The 21,955-nt window shown below is 44.9% G+C and overlaps 2 protein-coding genes across 2 annotated transcripts in view; one reads left to right on the top strand and one right to left on the bottom strand.

Moving 5' to 3' along the window:
• The window catches only part of T265_12442 (hypothetical protein), a gene marked incomplete at both ends in the record, with an annotated part of 54,954 nt that extends 38,523 nt beyond the window's left edge, over positions 1-16,431 (top strand). Inside the window, 5 exons of the mRNA XM_009163858.1 lie at positions 7,466-7,528; positions 7,615-8,089; positions 11,482-11,883; positions 14,136-14,331; positions 15,965-16,431. Of these exons, the coding sequence (XP_009162122.1) occupies positions 7,466-7,528; positions 7,615-8,089; positions 11,482-11,883; positions 14,136-14,331; positions 15,965-16,146 (1,318 nt within the window). The remainder of the gene's footprint in view (positions 1-7,465; positions 7,529-7,614; positions 8,090-11,481; positions 11,884-14,135; positions 14,332-15,964) is intronic.
• Positions 16,432-17,992: 1,561 nt separating this feature from the next.
• On the bottom strand, positions 17,993-21,643 carry T265_00059 (hypothetical protein; the record flags this gene model as incomplete). The annotated part of the gene is made up of 3 exons (XM_009163716.1): positions 17,993-18,996; positions 19,460-19,618; positions 21,485-21,643. 3 exons carry the CDS (start codon positions 21,641-21,643, stop codon positions 18,043-18,045), a joined length of 1,272 nt encoding a protein of 423 aa, XP_009161980.1.
• Between the last annotated feature and the right edge of the window lie 312 nt (positions 21,644-21,955).

Genomic DNA, 21,955 nt, shown 5'->3' on the forward strand with positions numbered 1-21,955 from the left:
AAAGAAAGCGTTCAGCTGTAGCACCCTTTCGGTGCCTAGCTGCCATGCCACCCGAAGGAAGCACGAGGGCTGGGATACTGCCAGGTTGCCCAAGCCAAGGGTTTCGGGTTGGACCCTCTAGAAAAACCCTCCAACTTTTGCCGAGGAGCTGGGTATTCTTTGCCCTCAAACAACTAATGAGCTGCTGCAGATGTAGAACGAACTCAAACTCCTTATTTTTCGCCCTCACACTTCTTAAATTTACGCATTTCAGTATTCACTCCCTGATGGACAGTGGTTAACATGTTTTGGCTAGAGCCTTGGAGACACGAACCAGAAATACGCTGTCCTTTCAAGACACTTCTTCAATAGTCGCCTGTTGTGTACACTGTAATTTCCTCTTCCGAATCTGCCACAAAATTCTGCATGGGAATTCTAAAGGACCCCACTGATTCCGCTTACCATTAATTTCGTGGCAGATACAATATCGGACGAGACGGCTCAACTGGTTAGAGCGCGAACTTACTGACCGGATGGTCCTTGTTTCGAATCCGACCTCTGCATCTCGACTTCTGTCTAGGCTCGGCCAACCTAGCAGTATCTCATCCTTCGTGGTTCCTTTGGTTGGCCTGACAGCTAGGTGCCGGAAGGGTGTTACAGCCAGAGGATTTTTTTCAGATACAACATTATCAGAGATAGCAAAATCCCTGATGACACGGGGCCTCATTGCCGTACAACCACAAAGTTTATTTACTTATACTCAAAACCCTAAAGTGAAAAGAAAAGAGTGGGTGAGGGAGGGACCTGTTGATGTGTTGTCGCAAGCATTCTGAGTTACCTACACTTCCAAACGCTCAATCAGACAATCCGGAAAGAACCTGGCAGTAAGAAAGCCACCACCCATCAACCGCCATTTCTTCCAGTGCCTCAAGCCAAGAGCAGTGGGGGTTACGGGGACCATATTCTGGAAGGTAAACTGCACCCAGTAACCCGTTTGTTCTTCATGCCGAGCCATAAGTTGTCCACCTCGCAGTTGGCGCCATTCAGAAACGTGATCGATACACCGCAGTCTTTTCACCCGGAAGCAAATATGTGATGGCACAATACAGGTAATTAATCTTTCAGAACCAAATTGATTTCCGGTGTACCTGCCACTGTACCATCCGAGTCTGCTTAGAATAATTTCGGGAAAAATGAGTGAAGTGTCATGACCTTAGAACTGGACAATCAAGATGTCGATTATCATGAGAGATATTGCGTGCTTTTTAGTGGCTGGCATCGGTTTGTACGACGTCACCTGAACAAGGGTGAAGTTGGATATGTACGGTGCGGCGATTTCAACGAAGCGCTTTAAAGATTCCTGTAGTAACAAGCGGGAAATCACATACAATGGTTCTAGATGCTATCAAGACCAACTTCAGGCCAACTCAGACAGTTTGCTTCAAGTTACAGTCGAGACATGTTTAAGATTATAGGTGCTCTGTTTGCATTACGCTATATGTACACAGTCAGGATCCAGTTGAGTAGCCACTGTATTCATGTTCCCAGATTTCCCTTTATTGAATCCACTGTCTTTGGATTGATGAGGGGAACTGTCCATTTTGAGTGGCCCTCAATTTAAGTGGTGAGACCAAATGTCTCACATTTACCATAAAGATTCGACCAGGTTAAGTGGCCGCACTTAAACTGCATCAAGTAACGCCGTGAAGACATCAGGTGAGTTCTTGTCTGATTTGTCAACTTGCTGGTTGGTATTCACCGTGAAACTGAGTTAGCCACCACGGACAATTAGTGATACTTCAAACGATCAGGAATTTTGTGCGTGGTAGTCGTCTCCTAGTCGTTCGGAAAATTGAAATCCTGTTGTCAAAAGCCAGTAGACTTGGCACTGGGAAGTTGGGATAGTCAGTCCAACGAGTTTCTTCATCCTCAGTGTGCCTGGGCATTGGTTGACAAAACGTTGAGCCATGCATCGCCCTTAATGCCCCAAAACCAATGGGACTGTGACCTCTTGGACTTTTCCAGGTCTGTACACAGCGAAGTCCCTGTCACGGTTTTGTTCTTGGACTGGTTCAAAGGTAATCGGCTAAACGTCAAAACCTGCAGCATCTGTACCCCTATTAGTAGGTTTTCACTCTACCTTTACATGAGTTCCGTGAGGTAACGTCAGCACTGCTTGATCCAGAGGACTGAGTGCTTGGCAAGTCTATGGTGATTCAAGTCGCTTGTTAACAATTCCAGATCCAGATAGGTATTACACCTTTCTATCCGTGACTGGCACCTAAGATGACCATAAGATGACCATGCTTTCCGAACATGGACGAACTTGTATACGTTTCAGCAGCTTGGTATACGTGAGTGAATCGCCGAGCTATTTGAATCGCATTAACATTTGCAACTGTAGGTTTAGTGTGCCTCCAGTGCAGTTCTAGTGGTTTATTTTCATTGGTAAACAAGTTCGACATAAGTATTTAGCTACAATACAAAGATTTTAAAGGATTTGTGATTACAAACGAAATATCATACAACGAACAGACTGGTCGTTGAAACATGCCTCCCCCTTACCTTTGACTTGCTTTGTTTTGGCTTTTCAGGCATTCGCGCACTATCGATCCCTGACTAGGGCCTGATTCTATTGTGATGAATTCATCAAACTGATTAAGAGTGACCAGGCTCGCTCCTTGGATTGATTGGCTGCGCTTGCTGGGCGTTGCATACCATAACCATCGGATTGAGGAAACACTCTCAAAAAGGCAATCTGTTGTCTGCTTAGCTAGAGGCTTCGATATCGAAAGTGTCAGTCATTATCATCATTAGGCTATTAACCTAACTTAATTGTCACTCACGTCAGTGTGATATCCTGCCAAGTGAGATGAAACAGTAAACCCACTATCGTTTCCCAGTCACACACCTGACCCAACGGGTAATCCTCATACAAGCCAGAACTTCCCACTATACTTCAGAACGAGACCAGACGTTGTGATTCTGTGGAATAACCTGGGTTGGTGGTTTACTAGTGCTTGTTCTCTTTCATTCTGTTTGTTTGTTAGAGCAGTGGAGAAACGGGCGCAGGTTTGTTGCTGTTGAGAGTGTCTACGGAAATACGGAGCCTACTGTCGAAGGTGAAGACTCAGTTGCAAGCACCACTGGTCAAAAGTGCCTGGAAATTCTCCAAATGTTTGTTTCATCAGCACTTTGCTGGCACACAACTCACACAGCTCAAAAACAGAAAAGTTCGGTTAAGCATCGCCTTTCCAGTGTCCCGGGAGTTTAAGCTCAACTGGAATTTGGGTCCATATGGAGAAGACTACTGAATATTGTCTTTTTCAAGATTGTTTTGCATTGTTCCAATACAGTTTTCTGATGACCTGGCGCACTAACATTGGGGGCAGCTCATTATTTCTGAGGAAAGTCAGTCCTCGAAAGGTGGGCGCTGTTTTACGGTATACTGCTTAACGAATAAGGAGCTGAATTCATTTATCACGAAAAAGCATATTCTATCGTCCCAACTACTACTGTATTCTGGGAATTCAGAGGAAAACAGGGTGGTCACACGCGTTTCGCCAACTATTTGCCTTTGGAAACATACTGACTGGCGGTCTTTTTTTAACATGCATACACATTTTTTCTGGGTAGATACAGTACCTGCATTTCAGACTGTCAGTGTCCTCATCAACGTATTTGGCATGATTTAATCCAACTCGACGTCTCTTTGTAGCCGCACCACAACGGATCGATACAACTTTCTTTGACCGTTTCTCTCTCCACTCACATGCACACACCACTCAGCCTTCCAACTTCAGCACACTGATCAATTCATTTTGTGGGCCTAATTAGGTTCTTGGTATGCTGCAACGCAACCTCAGCTCATTGTCCATCACGTGGTTTCATGGCATACTTAAACCAATTTTCGCCCCAGTTGTATGGGCATCACGTCTTCACCAGAAATAAAACCATATCAGTTAGAGCTATGAGGTGTAAACTGTGTTCTGATTCCTATTATCTTTAACAACGGATAATATGCCGCGTAAAAGTTAGTTCACCGTTCACCTGATTGTTTGTGTTTACTCCCAATCTCTAGTGTACTGAGTTGTCGCACTCATATACTGCTCACTTTTCATCAAGATGATCTTGTGGGAATATTAGGAATTCCAATGATTGGTTCAAGCAGTTTCAACAGTTGAGACCTTAGCGAAACAGACTCACTTGCATATCAGTTTGTTTTCTTTTTCGACCCACCTGGAACACAGCTGAATATCTCGATTATGATGTCTTTATGAGTAGTGCATCACGTTTATACAATGTATCGCAACAAGTGAAGCATCAGGGGGCCTAGTGCAGCACATTCCATTGCTTAAGGATATCTTAAATGAGATAATCAGCGGGGTTCCAGTAGAATCGCCCGTCAAAACGAAATTGGCATGCAAGTGGTTGCATTTCGCTAATTTCGTGCAATTTGGGTTCAAGTAGAACGTAGGACTCGGGGACTGCGCCTACATGATGATCCCCATGGAGGGCGAAACCGGTCGTAGGCTGTTGAAGAGTTTTCAGTAACCTTGTGAGTAGTGCATTAAGTTAAGGTCTTAATTTATGGTGGCTTTTCGCGAATTCGGAATGAAACAACTCTGCTGTTATGTTCGCTGCCGGTAATTCGAAGCAAACTCGATGCCCCTATCTTGATTCGTCGCTGTGCTCCGTGGATGGAAAACTAGCTGATTGATAGTTGTGAATTCGATACTTTTCATGGATTTTTGTGGAGATGATCTTCCCATAACCATCATTTTTTTCGGTACCAGAGAGATATTTGAACTACGAAGAACGAGCTGATCTCCAGCTACGGATTTTCGAGCACGTAGTTCATCGCCACACTCGGTCCTCACCATCTGTGGGCTACCCTGACCCAGAGACCCCCATTAAGCCTTGTTGAGAAGTATCAGCATGACTTTCAGGCTGTTTATGGGATACAAATAAGGCGACCTTACTGCATATCAGGGGTTTATTCGTTAGGGGACTCAAGCTAAGTGGATTTGTATCCACTGAGTTTGGTAGTTGGAATGCCAGACTGTGACTGAGCGCCTGACGGAAGACATGTGTTGCCATAAGCACACCTCGCCTCGATGAATTTACCCACATTGGTTTTTTAAGGCCCACCTGCCCGACCTTGTTTGTTGAAGTCCCTACTTTTCTATGTGAAATACCAAATCAGCGATACGGCGGCTCGTCTCGAGGCAGTAATCAAATCAGCAACAACCACTGCTATGTACTCTATACATAGTGAGCTATCAATTCTACTCGACGCATTTTAATCGCTACTAACGGAACTACGAGAGACTACTTGTGATGAATAGAAAAGGTATCCTGGAAGATCTTAACATTAGCTCATTGAATGGCAGACTGTGAGCTACCGAACGATAAATAAGTGACTACGGACAGGTAACTCAGCCAATGATGGTCAGCTGACACTCAGTTGATCCTCTGTTTTCTCTGCTCGATGTCCAATTTGATAAAGTTGATAACAATTACAACCCCTTTCATTGCTTGACGAACCACTACTGATCACATGATTTGTCTTGTATAGCAATCCTGGAATTTGCTCTGCATCTGTTTACGTGTGACATTAATAATACAGTAATGCCTTCAGAGAGAAACAATATTTCAGGGGCAAACTCATCGAACACTGCACGGTTCTGAACTCCTATGATCGGACTCAGTGGTCCGTACACCGTGCATTGATCCACTGACGCGTAACGACCCGACCCTAGACAGCCTTTCAAACAGCCTAAATAACTCAACACAATTTGACCACATACCACTGTGATGTATGGAACTCCGAAAGGAAAACGTTTGTCCGTCGTGGGATGTTCTTCACTTTACAGACATACTTCTGATTAGGTGTTTGGCGTGGTTTTTTACCTTGTCCAAAACAGGAACGATTTGCTAGTGATTATTATTACTATTATTATGGTCCAACACGAGATGCCTGTGGACACTTTACCCGTAACGTTCCCACGGTTGGTCGTACCACGGTTCAGCTTGAGGTAAGCTGGACTTGAGCTTCTTCGTTTCCGGGCCATTTTCCAGTCGACATGGTCAGACATGGCCCAGTCGCGCCCTCAATGGCGCTCGTGCATCAAAGCTATTACCTTCAATACACCCCCCCCCACTTGACAGCCCACTGACAGTGCTGGACTTATGCACCAATTTATCAGCTCCGCTCCCAATGCGCAGCTACCTACCCCCCTCCCCCCAAATCCTCAGTGATGATGATGATACTACATCACACGATTTTAGGCCAAAGGCCTATCACTGCTGCACTGTTATGTAAAACACATGAATTTTCCGTCGTTACGATCATCAATTTCAGTGTGTACCACGTAGTGTGGACTCTTGAATCAACCGCTTCAATTTGATACAGGTCGAAAAAATGTTGAATGACATTTCCGGACAATTCATCGAGCCAAGTGTCTCTTCGTTTCATTGTCGTTGATTGCGATTATCCGAAACAAGTAAAATTCCGGTGTTTAGAAAAGTGTGAACTGTCATCGTCAATACGGCGGGAAGGCAAATCACAGGATATCATAACTGGACGTGACTTCACAGCTTGAGCAAGACAGTGTCGTTCTTTTTTACATTTATTTTTATACGTTTTGGCCGTAAATGCATGGATGAAAGGAAAGTAGATGTTAGTTTTTGATTGCTTGGTTCATTAGTGAGCGCCAACATATGAAACACATGTTCGATGACGCGGGGGTTTTCGCGTGGTACATTGTGGTATAAATGCATCATCGTTACGTTTCTCCCTACTTCGTTGGGAGACAATGACATCTGTTGTCCACCAAATCAACATACACCACGGTGTATTCCGATTTGATCGATTTTCTAACAAGGTTGCACCTTGAATTGAAAATCTTCTCTGTCCTACGACACTTATACATGGAGTGACAAGTAAACGCTGCCTAATCAAATGATATCCCCGTTATCGCATCCACACAGCCGTACATGAAGGATTTGATCCTGTCATTGCACTTTACGTTTAACATGCCTTGTGTGCCATAGTGACTATGAACGACAAAGCCATCCACACGGACCATGAGGTTGGAAGATACTACCTGTGTCATGCTGGTGTGAATAAGCCACAAAGGCTTGAATTAGAACGTGTAATTCTTGACTCCATCACCTGTAGACCACGATACTTACGGCTTACAACCTTTATCTCACTTCACTCCTTTGATGCGTCATGTATCTCGGTCGGATGTATACAGGGCTATTGACAATCTGAAGCGTTCCGTTGGCAGAAGTTAAATACCCTATGGAATACCTGCGGCCAGCTGAGCTTCTATTTTCCAATTAATTTAGGTACACTTTTTGTCAGTTCCTTCTCAGGAGAAACTACCCCACCGACAATACTCTTACTGCTGTATGTTGCACGGCCTAGGCTGTTTTCACGTGGTGTCTTCTCAATTGCGCTATTTACTCTGCTGCCTAGATTTGACATGAATTATGCGGACAGCCGTTGCATACGAATCCACAACGTTCTTTCAGCTATCAGGTAGCTTTATTTTCACCTTCATTGAACTATATTCTAAGCAGTTCGGTCATCGTGCAGCGTAAACGGGCTACTTTCTTTTCCTTTAGGTTTGAAGTAATTCTCAGCCAGGATGATTTCACCCCCATAAAAATAGCGAACTCTGATGAAATGAACAAACTGGTGAATCTTTATCCACCTGGACTCACCGCGGAGCTTGACGCCTTACCGTACCCCCGCCAGCTGTGCTACTCTTGGATGGTCCCACGCATTTACAAAACAGTGCGGGATTATATCGACTTGTGTGGTCGATTTTGTGCTCATGTCGATCTCTCTTGTAGTGAGCTGGAGGATACAGTGAATCGAGTGACTAACTCGTTGTTCATCGACTGCTTGAACGTGGTCCTGGTCAGTAGCATTCGACAGTCCGAGCGTATGCTTCCTCGGCTTATACAGTTTTGTACAAATTTGGAGGAGCTTGAAACTGTATGTGGTCATTTGGATGCTCATCTACAGACGTTGATCCCCACAGCGGCTGTGAACGAAGTTGTGGACTCAAGTTCTCGAAATCTGATCCCCAGTAGAGTAAGTTGTGTGATGGGAGCTTGGATTACACGTTGGTTCTTACACGTTCGGCCAGCGGATGACCACCCGACTGATGGTGTTCTATTAATGTTTGAAATCGAACCTGGTAGTTAGCGAAATACACTCATTTGCATACCAATGTGGTCTTGATAGTTGACTCACCTGGAACCGAGCTGAATCTCTCGTTTATGATGTTTTTGAGCAACTGAATGTGCTGCACCAGGCCGGCTCATGTTTCAGTTGGCACGGTATAGACGTAGTATCTTACTCATAAGGTTGCTGAAAACTCTTCGACAGCCCACGACCGGTTTCGCCTTTCTTGGGGTCACCATGAAGGCTCAGTGCCTGAGTTTCCATCAACCTTATGTTCTACTTGAATCCTCATTGCGCGAAATTAGCAAAATGCACTCATTTGTATACCAATTTGGTTTTGACGAGAGACTCAACTGGAACCCAGCAGCACATTCAGTTGCCTGAAACCATCATAAGCGAGAAGTTTAGCTGAGTAGTGTATTACGTCTGAATCCTACGGTCTTTAGTTAACACTCGAGGTGACACCGTTCCGCTAGCCGGGGTTTATCTTCCGTTATAACTGGTTGTTTCAAGAGTTAGTCCTCTTGTCGACCGCTGGGCTCGTATCCTAATGTGTCGATGTCCTAATATTCCTTGAGTTTGACCCACCTGACTTCCACTCGCTGACCTCTGTCGATTTTGTTGTTCGTCTGGTGCTCGGTTCCGTGTGAGTTGTTCGACTGAGTTGAAGCCCATGGGTGAATTCCCTGACATGTCCTGCCATTTCAAGCTAAGTGAAGTCGGTGCAAGCTTCATGCTCGAAATTTCAGCTGCATCTTGTGAAGCTGGATAGAAATGCTTATCACGAGAGCACTTCTTTTTCACATACTGTTTTTGGACCAATTCACGAGCACATTTTCCTGTTATCCTTTGTGATATCTATTCAAAACGCTTTATAAACCACGAGTATGACACATCATTTCGCTTCGATAAGCGTGCCACAGGATCAGCAGCTTTACTAACGTGACGTTCCTACATTAAGTGTGTATTTAAAGATAAGCACCTACTTCATGTAAGGACGTCCCAACAATTTCTAAAAAAAACAGCTTAACAAAAAATGTCTTTGATTTGGCAGGAATATTAAAGTATCTAGGTAGGTATCTAACGGTAAATAAATGCAGAGGAAGATGTCTTCAAACTATTGGGGCTTCGTTCCAGAAGCCGAACTTTGCGATACCTCAGCTTGCCATCTCATCATCGCTGGATTCCTATTGAGATACTTTAGGGCCATCATCGACAATCCTTAGAGTTTTGCTCAGTATATCTCATAGAAAATATTGGGGCATTTTAAAATGTACCTCAGAATTTCGATGATAGTTCAAGGTACATGAGTTGGAAGGTATGGCGAGATCTTATCTCAGTGATCACGCTGTTTATTTGCCTTGAGACTGAAATTTTTTATTCGAACTCATTGGGTAATTGATCTGTAGGATTGTTTTCGCTGTGAAAATGATTTCGACCGGGAAAAATGGGCGACTCTTGGGTTGAGAAGCACTGTGTCACAACCACCTCGATTGTAGTAAACTGTTTTGTGTGGATGAACCACAACCGCAACCGACTGCATATAGCTTTAACAGAGCGACTGAGAGTAAGTGAACCAATGATCAATGCATTCAAGTCTTCTAATTTGTTTGCTTTAGTCTACAAGCACGTTTGTGTTGTAGCGGAGCCAAGCTAGTTAGGTTTTTGGTCATTTTGGTGGAGAGTGTGTACATGATGTTCCGCCGTTAGAAACGTTATATTGTAGAGCTGCTCGCATGTTTAACCATCCTAGTTAGACAACATGCGTAGCCTAAGCAACGGACTTATCATTACTATGGTTAAGATGACAACAATAGGCCATGCCATACGTCCTCAGGCTCCCGCCAGTCTGTTTCACTGGATAGAACTATGGTTGTTCGCTGTGTGATGAGCATACAGAGAATCCGCAGGGTTCAGTGGTTTATAAAGCAACACATTGAGTGACCTCCGTTTTTAGTTAGATGACATTCAATCCAGTTAGCAGTCAGTGCGCAAATGGTGCTTGATCCTCAGTCGCAAACTGTCTTCATGTGCGACTGGTGCCGTTTCTTCAAAAGCTTAGTGAAACCTTCGGTTCAGTGCATTTTTCAAGTTGTCCATCAAATTAAGAACGAAAATACTATCTATCGGTCTAGCTATCCGCTGCACTACTTCCCCTCCACATGATACTGTGAGACCCAGTCAGTTGATTAATTGTTTTTCAATCGAAAGCTCGCATTAGAATTGGATGATCCACTTTTTACTCGAATGTAACACTCGTTTCTTCAAACTTTTCCCCTTATTGTTTGGTTACTTTCACTGCATACTCACCTAGCTCGCTTGTTTCTAACTCTCCAACCGCCAAACGGTTTGGTTTGTATCTCAGGTGCCTCCTGAACAAGAGTTGCTGCCACGTTGGCTGCCCACAAGCCGACGTCTTTCTCGGAGGAATTGCCCATGTTCGATTTCAAAGCCTATTGACCGATTCCACTATATTTTATTTCATATGATAAGCCTCAGCTCGAAAGATTCTAGGCTTATTTATTGGTGTATGTAGACATGCTGTAATAAGTTTTGTGTTTACGGAACTTTAGCAGCTACCTAAGTGCAATCGAGGTTTCTGGCAAGCTTGGATGAATTGATTTTCCGAGGACTTTTTGCCCCGCAACATACAGCAAGCGACACTGATGTTCACTGTGGTACCCATTTTTAGCGGCGTATGTATCGTCCTGGAACGTTCATTTCTTCCTGTGTCTTAGTGGAATTTGGCACAGCTCACACTGTTTGTGCAACATTTCATTTGCCATAGGGGGTTGTCTCCCATTCTCTTTCTTGGTACCACCGTGTGCTAGCCTGCTCACCCGTTCAGTCAGAACAGCAATCTAATCTGTGGGAGACTATCCAAGAACCAATCAAACGAAAGCACTGCGCACGACAACGTATGACGAACTGCAAACGGACCGATTGATTTACAAGAAATCCATCCCTAGATTTGCTACTCACATCAAGAGCTGTCAGTTACTCTTCAAGTACTGTGTACACATTTGCACTTAATGATTGATTACCGACCCAACCGTGCACTAACTAACTAACTAATAACTAATAACGTCCCCTCAACTAGTACCGAAACCCTTGCAAGCTAATTGCCAAGCTCGACAGACAGATCAACAACATGCAGATAGTCGCATGCCAGCCTGCTAACAATTTTAGGACGAATGAGAGAGTACGCATATGCTTAACGATTTTCGATAGCCATGTTCACAATTCGTTATGCGAACCCTTGTGAAATTATTATCCCCCCTCCGTGTCTCCCCTCTCAGCACACCAATCAGGAAACAGATCTGGCTCCAAACTTGATTACCGGCGCCAATCCTCCAAGAAGTCGGTTGCATGGTGCCTCACTCCTCAAAGACATCCGCTCCCTAGTCGAAAGTCTCATTTATGATCACCTAAACAACTGTGTGGAGGAATTCATCGGCATGGTCAGTTACAACCAGGCGAGCACCGGTGAATTAAATGGCAGTTCATACCCGGTGGCTTTGAATGGAGCTGTCAGTGAGACGTCTCTCAAACCAAATGAGCACATTGTGGACATGACAACATGGCTGTCGACCACATTTCAGGCTTTCGCAAACATTCCTCCAAAAGTTGCGCAAACCGCTTGCATTTCTGTGTGCAAGTGCATTGCCGCTGCGCTGTACAGATTGCTGTTAAACCCACAGGTGAGTGTGTGTGCTTGTAGAAACCTTAAATGGGTTGTTACTCAAAGTCCTTGTTCAGGATAACATGTTCCAACTAGCTGTCAGACAACCATGAACTGCACATACACTCTGGAGCGTTTATGATGTAGAACACAGTGATATGTCGGCGGATAAAGTAAGCTTAGCAGACCTAACTTTGGCCTTCGGGCTAACTGCAATGTTCCTCAATGTAACTTTCGGTGACCGTCATCGTGTACAGTAAAACCAAACCATGGCTAGCATAGTGCATCAAACCGGTGTGATTTAAGCATTTTAGATAATCGGTCTACTCGAACTGGATACACCAGGTTCCGACTTCTTTGCTTCTGAACCATGTGCTCTGAAAGATTGAGTACTTGGGTGTGTTAGCCTAGCGATGATGCTAGAGGTGACTTTCCATAACCATCATCATGTACACCAAGGTAAATTAAGCCATGACTAACGGCGAGTCATCATGCGGGTACGATCTGGTTTCGGGTTTGGCAACTTTCGGCAAGCTGAGCCTCACAATGCTTGCGTGGTAGCGTTTCGGGTATCATGGTTGAACGGCGACTGTGACGCCAGTTTATTATATGCTTCTTACAACCGTTTCCGGATGGGTCCTGTGTTGCAAACACGAAAACCACTGAAGGTTTCCATTTAGACTGGGTATCGTCCACCCAGTTTTGTTCTCAATATTCTTTGGAAGATGTTGAATATTTTTCTCTATCCCGAAACCTGTCCAGTTTTCGCAGAATCGCGTTCACTAATCTGTATATTACCCCCTCCACCTCCGGAGTTTCATCAGGCGCGCTGAATACAGTCCCGGACGAATTTGCATCCACTATTATTGATAATCATTTTATCATTAAGGTTGACTTCATATTGTTAATCTCAAGCCTTTTCTTCCATAGTGCCTCCTCCATCTGGCTCAATAGGCGACTAGGAATGGGATCTAACTTGATCACGTATCGCTATACGTTGTGTTCAACTCACCGAACCTCTGACCAGCTTGTTTGCAATCTGCCGGTCGTGTATTCCCCTTTGTGTTATCGTTCCTTCACACCGCATCACCTTAGACGAGATTGCGCTGTTGGAAGCCTCCAAAGTAAACTCCCAATCTGTATAGCCAACTTTCTCCTTCACAACGAACCCTCTGCTCTCAGTTGAGACCATATTCTCCCTTTATGGTACTTTCTCATTCAGTTTCAGTTATATAACCCTCAATCTGTATAGCCAATTTTCTTCACAATGGATCAGTGTTCATTAGGATGATCACTTGACTGATACTGGGGTACTTCAGAATTATCGTTGCCTCGTCACTAGCACCTTTTTCTAGTCCTTAGGTGACTGGAACGAGAGGCGAACCTTCCACTATGAAATACAAGAGTGAATAGCTGCTTGAACGCTTGCCCGAGGCGGAACCTTGAGCTAGTTTGCCGACCCTAATACTCGACTACATCTAACCTCTGCCTAGCCTTTTATTTCGTTGTTCCAAGGCTGTTCTACAGTCTATAATAAATACACTATTTACTTGGGAGAGGTTCTTTGAAGAAGTTGAACTGTTGCAGTTATACTGGTTTGTTCGACTCATCTTAATTTCATTAAGTAATTTATCCCAACTTGTGAGCTTTCTATAGCTTGCCAGTGCCAATCTGAAAAAGATGGATATGTTTCTGATCAGTTTCGAAGACGGAGCAAGCTCACTTATAAAGAATGTTGACGGGATTTATGATCTCTGAATTCCCACAATCATAGCTTCCAAAAGTGTTTACCCGAAGTGACCGTTGAATTATTAAACTGTCGTCCTCTATGGAATTCACCGATGCAGTCTGCGCGTGTCATTGTACATCCTTGACAACAGGAATGTCGAGTTCCTCTGTCCTCTCACTTTACCCAGCCTGTTTGGCAAGGAGGAAAGTGCCCTTATATATTGTCGAATTGTTCACGAGCATTCAACAAGTTTTCGAGATCCATAAAACCCCTTTGCGCTACAGGGTGCTTTTGGGTGTGTAAGGATGTGTGTATGAAGAATCTTCAAGTACCGTTCGGGGAGCTGACTTTATCAAATCCAGCAAAATTCAGGCCTCTAGATAATTTCTTTGCTTCTTAAGACATTAAGGAGTGTGTACGCACTATGTCGATGAGCTTAAGATTAATGGCCGTCGTGTGTGGTACAACATGCACCCTGCGGATGTCTCCCTTGATGAATTTTGAGATTTTATTTCAAACGCTATTCCCATTGCTGATTTCAGTTTTGTGAATTATCAGAACTGTCCATAATGCAAATGAGTGCGGACTTGAGTCAGTGCGAAAACTTCGTTCGGACACAACCGGTACCCGGTGTAGACCGCCAAATGCTATGGCTCATATTTGCCGATCTCCGTCAACTACTGGACCTGTTTCGACGGGAGGACTGGGCGGTATTCATCTCTTCCTACGGAAAACCAGGTGTGTCACTGTCTTGAACTGCTGGTCCTAGCGTTATGGAGGTTTCTTCCCTTTAACAGATTCTAAATGGATTAGTGGTTGGTGCAGCTGATTTCCAGCTATTGATGTGGGAACCTTGCGTCTCAGCATCCGTCCCATTGATCCAAATTTTTTTCTGCCAGTTCATTCCTTCAAGAAGTTATTACCTGTATCTCAATAGATCTAAGAATAATTCCAACCACTAGGTCTTTTTATGGCATAACTACGTGTCCAACCATGCGATCTATCGAGCAAATGCACTGACTCAAGTTGAGTTTATGGTGCTCAATGTTTTCCTAAATTAAAGACGAGAGGCGGACTGCGTAGTATAGAGAAAGAAGGATTTCGTTCATTCATGTCGGGTATTGAGCGTCATATGTTCAATGGAAAACATTTTTACAGCTTGAGTGACGGGACGTATCAAAAGTTTTCCAACCTCACACCTCTAGCACACCCGCTTATCTCTGACACTCAGCAGAACTTCGAGTGTTTCGTCCAAGATGCTGTTTTACTCGTTCTATGAACCCAACAGTCGTTCAGTGGTTGAGGTGCCAACTTGTTGACCGGAAGGTCCGTGGTTCTAACCCAACCTCAGCATCTCCACTGCTCCTATCTAGGCTTGGACAATCTGGCAATGTCTCATTCCTCCTCCCTTCTTCAAGTGGCATGTCATTAGGGCACCGAAAGTGCATTACGGCTGAATGAATGATATCTATTGCTGATCTGTTGAAGTGCTACATCATGAGCGCAATATCAGTACTTCTTAACTTAAGGTGGATGTACCGCATGTGGTCGGATCACGCGGTGACTGGACCTTATTTTTCAGCGATGGCGACAGTGGCACGATGATACTTTACTTGGTCGACTGCCAAAAACTTTTTCCATGTTGCTTGTAAGGCCTAACTGTTTCGGTTTCAGTCACCTGCAGCTGCTAGGAAATTCGGATGTAATTTAGGGTGGTTACTAATGCCGAACGATGCAGCTGCACCAGTCGGAACCAAACCACACTACATGAAAGAAAGTGTGGCCGGATGTGCTTGAGGAAACGTTTAGAGCTGAATCAACCAAGATAGCTCAAAATGCAGCATTTTCCCACCTTTTGCTACGGTCAGAAGACAACAAATAAGTCATTTTACTGTTCTAAATTACAATAGTTCTGCAACCCGAAGTTGAGCTCCTGCAAATCGTCATTACCTCTAGTACGATTGAATTTATTTTTATATTTGCAAGGTTTCGTAAGGCAGAGTGATGCACTCCATTACTGAGGTACGGTACTTCTTTGGTTTGCCTTTACCTGTCTGCGCCCTGGGCTGCACTGTAAACGTTGGTTGGCGGTTACTGCTCAGACGGTCCACAGAGAGTCGGTCGCACGTCAAATTAGAGGTGGTGTCGATGAAAAAAATTCCGGAACAGGCACATCAGCTGTATCGAAGACAGTACCATACTGTTAGTAGGAAGCAGTAGGTCGGTGCTGTTTATTCGAAAGACCGAAAAAACATGCTTTTGTCCCGAAAAGGTATGATTATTTGTTGATACTCTGTCTCTATGGGGTTTCGAGACAATGCTCTGGTTGGATCCGATACCTGTATTTTTCTTGTGTGCACCTTTTTTGCAGACAACCCGTACGATCGTGTTTCGTCAACTGTAGCAATCAGGCTTCTAGAGCGCGCCAGAGAAACCGAGAAGAAGCGTGGCGGAATTTTAGGCGGATTGTTCAAGGGAGATCGTGATCGTCGAAGAAAAGTCGATGATGTCCTCCGTCAACTACGTGACATTAAAATTCATCCTCGCCAATGAATCTCCAGAAGCTTTCCAACTTACGAAACCCCCAGTGCAAACGGACTCTTAGTCGTGCGATCTCCAGCTTTCCAGTCGGATATTGTCTTTCTTCGGCCAGTCATATCGCATTGGATTATCACTTGTTGATGCACTGATCTTCGAAGTTGCTTTAAAAGACACGTGGATAGTTCCGAGCAGTTGCATTATTTTCAAGTGTTGTTTATCGTTTTGTACTTAATGACTTCTTCAAATGCCGTTTGTTAAGATTCATTACTCGCTACAAAAGTTCACTGAACTCCGGAATCATTTCTGCCGTCTCTACGGGGTTGTAACCCAGTGTTGTGCACAAGAAGTAGGCTGCATACTTCCACAGGGATTTTAAAGTATACCTGGTCGTTTACTGAGTTTACCGCTACGCGGAAACCAGGTGCAGCCTTTTCGCTTGTCGCAACCTGCTTTCAAACTAAGGGGAATGGAGCGTGGCCACCATGTTATTTAGTCGATTACTTAGGTCAGGTTATCGTGCGGTGTAACGTAGTGCTGCCAAAAATTCTCCCTCTAGTGAAATGTCATCACTATTATCGACAGCATGACATCAGTCATACTGTCGTAGAAAGATACTTGACAGTTCCGGTAGAGAACGAAGTTTCAATATCAGTGGCGTTCTTGGCGTCAATTCCTCTTCAGATTGTCTAGCTGAGCACTTGGAGGAGTAGGCACTTTAGAATGCTTGTGATAGGCCAGCACCAGGCCATCTCTCTCACTCACTCTTTTCTCTTTCCACTCTAAGATTAGACTAGATAAACTCTGGTTGCACGACAGTAAAGCATCAGTGTCAACACTGAGGTTGGTCTATGGTGGTGGATTAGTTTAAATGTTCATCTTATTCCATTTAGCACGACCAGTGAATAGGTGCAAAGATCCTCAGTGGTATGCGCATTGGAAAGACAATGCCAATGAAGACTCTGTTTCCTCACACGGAGGCGAGATGGCTCAGTGGTTAGAGAGCGGATTTTCTTACCGGAAAGTCCGTGGTTCGAACCCAACCTCTGCCTCTCAACTTTCCATATCTAAGCTTGGGCAACCTAACAGTATCCCATCCCTCATGCTTCCTTCTGGTGCCACAGCAGTTAAGGACTGAAATGGTGCTACAGCCGAACAATTTATTTTGTTTGTATTTTCAGAAGCCCCCCCCCACCAAACAGCTCTCATTCCTTTCAGACCTACGTAGAACTTAAGATTGGTGGAGAAGTGCGCGTCGCCAACAAACAGCTACATCAGAAACTGTGCCCAAACGTGAGTCACCGATAAGAACAGGATACTGTACCGAAACTCAGCTGAGGAACTGTGTTAGGATTTTGCTAGCGGAAAGTCGTTTCGCTCCACGGAGTGACAAGTTTTATAACCTGGTCACCGTCTGATCACTGTGTTTATCCAACACAGCTTGGAGATTGTATACCTAAATAATAATGTGCTGAATTAGGTATGTTATTCTAGTGAAACGCAAAAGGGTCACCTAGTGATGCCAGTGGTGGATTAGGTAATTGTGTGCGTGGTAATACCACCATGCTTAAACTGACTAGTGGATTTAGCAAATTTCTCTGAGTTTACCTGCCAGTTTTATTCCCTTGGATCTCCATCGTCTTTCTAGGCCCACACAGTGGCACTTGAGGCCCTTCAAATTTCAACTCCTCAATCGGGTCATGTTTTAAAAACTCCAGTATCACCTGGCTTCAGTCTATATACTATTCCCAGGAAACTGCACAGAATGATCCGACGTCTCAGTCTGTACACTCCAGTTGCTGTAAATTCTTTCGTTGAAAAGCCATATTTTCGGATTTACCCGTCAATTTGGAACAAAAATGGGCAAGACACTGTATTTTGCAGCCAGTCACAGTTCTTAGTACAGTTTATTTACAATTTATTGAGTTTTGTGACAATCAGTAATCGAACTGTTTGGTCGAACGATACACACACAGCTAAACCAAGTTTGTCTGGACACCAATCAAGACTGTTCACCGGCTGACTGGATAATGTAACGTTCTGAAGCTGCGACAGCTTACCAATCACACCCTGAGCAACCTCGATATCACCTTGACCTTCAGGACCAGATTCCCGGACCATTTTCTGTCTTTTTGCTGGGTAGTGATACTGCCATAGACAGAGATTGCCGTTTCCACCGAGAGTCATAAATACATCGCGTTGCTGTGGCAAGTGCCGTACCTGCCAAATCGTGGACCCCTGGGTTTTCTCTGTCAGTGAAGCAAATCCCTTCTTTGGGTGCTGTGTTCGCATATCCCACACGTGGATCTTGCCTTCCAGCGTAGTGGCCACTAGTTTGTTCATCTGAATGTCTTTTCGATCAAACTGCAGGGAACACACACCATTCTTTACGTTGGTTTCCCATCTGACTCTCATAGCGCGGAGATCGAATAGTTTAACATCGCCATTGTCGTAGCCGGCAGCCAGACAACGGTCCTGATTGTTGTACGCATGTCCGAATGCTACTGTCCAACAATCTCTCCTGCTGCTCGCTAACACCGAGTCTTCGGAGCCTTCTGGAGCTCCTGGTTCCATGGTAGCCACTGGGACTTTGGGTTGTCTGGGATCCCAAACTTTTACAGTACCATCACGACTCCCAGTGGCAATTTCTGGCGCGCCCTCTCCAATGCCTAAGCCACCGACGGCGTCCATTGCGTTAATGATTTCTGTATGTGCCTGTACACCATAAACAGGGACGTCCAACCTGCTCGATTGTCCGAGGTCCCATATAGCCAGACGACCATTGAACGCTCCTGTTGCAATGTGCCTTTGAGGGAGACGAGATGCTCCAAAATGGCAGCATTTGAAGGAACTTGATTTCTCTGACTACAATCAGAATATAGCGAGAGTAGATGTTAGTCGCGGTGTACACATGTATCAATCTGAAGTGTCTACAGTAAATAGCTTCAACCGCATTACCTTATTTTAAAAGGGCCCTTTACGTGTGAAGTTGCCATCTAAGCGCTGAATCTTGACCAGTAAAGTTGACGACAGTCACAATGATACTTCAGGTGACAAAATACGCATCGAATATTTCTACAGCCTATTTTGTATATCTACGAGTACTTCAGGTGCCGGTGACCGATGTTCTATATGTTCCTGGGGCGGTAATATACCATCACGGGGTTTTGAATCTGCGAACATTATTTGACTTAACTGTCAATGAGCTGTAAACATAGGACTGTCCAAGGCGAGACGGAAACGCCCATATCTGGACGCCAGTGTTCATTGTATGGGAACAAACCAACAACCCACTCAAAAGAACTCCGAAGAATTCACTGAAACTCACTTCTGTTAGGAGTTGCACATCTTTGGCCGTCACATCGTAGATTTGTATGGCACCCGTACCGCGTGGCTTTGATCCAACGACTACGAATTTCGTGCTGACTGGAACCCAAGCACAGTCAAAGAGCGTGAAGTCAAGGGACTTCTGAATATGCCCAATAATCTGTGGTTTATCCATCCGGGCTGTGCTTACAGCATGACGTCTGACTAGAGTTCTCAGACCTCAATTTTCAATTCCAAGTGAAAGCGGAATTGAAACTTGAAGGAGGGTAAAACCATGCGTGAACAAACCAGACTAAGGCCGGTTGTTACTGTGCTGAAATGGAGTAAAGGTATTCGGGAAAGTGAGACATTTTGTCAAGTATTTTATTTGCATCATCATCGACAGTATGACGTCAGTGTTTAACACCGTACAACCATGATTTACTTAGAAGCCTTACTGTGAAAAAAAGAATAAGGGTGGATGGGGAAGTGACTATGTGCTAGCCTATCACAATCCTTCTAAAGTGTCTACACCTCCAGACACTCATTCACTCACTCATCTGGATAGAAACTGACAACAGGAACGCCACTGACATCGATTGGCAGCCATATCTTGCAGTGTCTCCAACCAGGCGCAGTGGGGATCACGCGGTCCCCATCCTGGAAGGCGAGTAGCACCGACAGCACCTAAACGTTTCGTGACTTCTTTTATACCCCTCTACCAAGTGAAGGGTTGGCCACCTCCCTGCTCCTGCCACTCTGAATTGGGCACGAAAAACAGCACTTTCTTCGGCAAACGACGGTTGGGCGTGCGCAACACAGCTTCTGGTGCTGGAAGCCCCCGTTGCACAACCGAAAACTCGCTTTCCAATTGCCTGGTTATGGATTCGCCAGCCCACACGAGATAACGGATGTCGAATAGAAGACATCTCAGTTCCGCTGCTCGAATAGGCCAAGTCTCACGTTTATGCAACAAAACAGCCCATACACGCCCCTTCAGATTCAGGGATACACCACTTTGACCTTGGGTGTCCCAAATTAGCAAACACGCCACGAGCCTTGGAGATGGAGTGACCTTGGTCAGTTCAACCAGAAACATCTGCCCCTTCTCTTCGAAGACTAGAAGGGGATCGAGAAGGCTTTCGTCAGCGGCCATTTGAACACCTTTCGGCGTTTGTTTCATTATTCCATCCGAAGGAGTGGAGAGAGTGGGTTTCCCTGAAGAACTCCGCTTTGTGTACGGAAGCGTTTGGAGAACTCGCTGTATACTCTCACACGTCCGGAAGTCTGAGAACACAAAAAGCCTATTGTGTTCACAAGCTTCCCGGGCATTCCTTGGTGGAAAATCCCGCTTACTGCTACTGAGTCAGTGTTTCACGTCAAAACGCAAGTGACGCCAACAGTATCATTATGATCGGCGTCAAGCCTATACTCCTGCGGTTACCACACTAGCTACTATCCCCGCTTTTCTAATGGATACCATCACTGACTCTGTCCAGTTGTCTAGGACAGTCCTATTCTCCCAAATGCACGCAAACAGATCAGAAAAGCTCTGACTGAGTACTTCACCCCCATCTTTGGACAATGTGGGTGGGAGGTCATCCAGACCACGAGCTCAGCTGCTTGGGAGAACATATGCAGCCATAAATCTCCAAGGCCTTCGGGAGTTCCATGTTCTACGTCAGCTGTAAGCCCCAGATGAGTGGCAGCTGCTGGCCACGGTAATTGTCGTTCGAAGTATTCGGCCCACCGGTCGATACGTTCTTTATTCAAGATGGGCAATTCGTTCTGATCCTTGGTAATTTCGCTCACGGGTGGTTTTCGGTCATCAGTCGCACGAACTAAGTGAAATAATCTCCGTACATCCCCCGCTTTATGGGTCAAATCCATTTCTTTAGCTTTCACAGTCCATCAGAATTCATGATCGGTACGCACGCTCACTTTCACTTGACATCTGATGATTCGTCGGGTCAAATTATGTTCGGAGCCGGCCTCTCTACCTATTTATTCAGATCTCCAGCAACCACAACGATATCTGAGGTCTTACTTGGGTGTCCCAAATTAGCAAACACGCCACGAGCCTTGGAGATGGAGTGACCTTGGTCAGTTCAACCAGAAACATCTGCCCCTTCTCTTCGAAGACTAGAAGGGGATCGAGAAGGCTTTCGTCAGCGGCCATTTGAACACCTTTCGGCGTTTGTTTCATTATTCCATCCGAAGGAGTGGAGAGAGTGGGTTTCCCTGAAGAACTCCGCTTTGTGTACGGAAGCGTTTGGAGAACTCGCTGTATACTCTCACACGTCCGGAAGTCTGAGAACACAAAAAGCCTATTGTGTTCACAAGCTTCCCGGGCATTCCTTGGTGGAAAATCCCGCTTACTGCTACTGAGTCAGTGTTTCACGTCAAAACGCAAGTGACGCCAACAGTATCATTATGATCGGCGTCAAGCCTATACTCCTGCGGTTACCACACTAGCTACTATCCCCGCTTTTCTAATGGATACCATCACTGACTCTGT

Source organism: Opisthorchis viverrini, assembly GCF_000715545.1.
Source record: "Opisthorchis viverrini unplaced genomic scaffold opera_v5_1, whole genome shotgun sequence".
NCBI lineage: Eukaryota > Metazoa > Platyhelminthes > Trematoda > Opisthorchiida > Opisthorchiidae > Opisthorchis > Opisthorchis viverrini.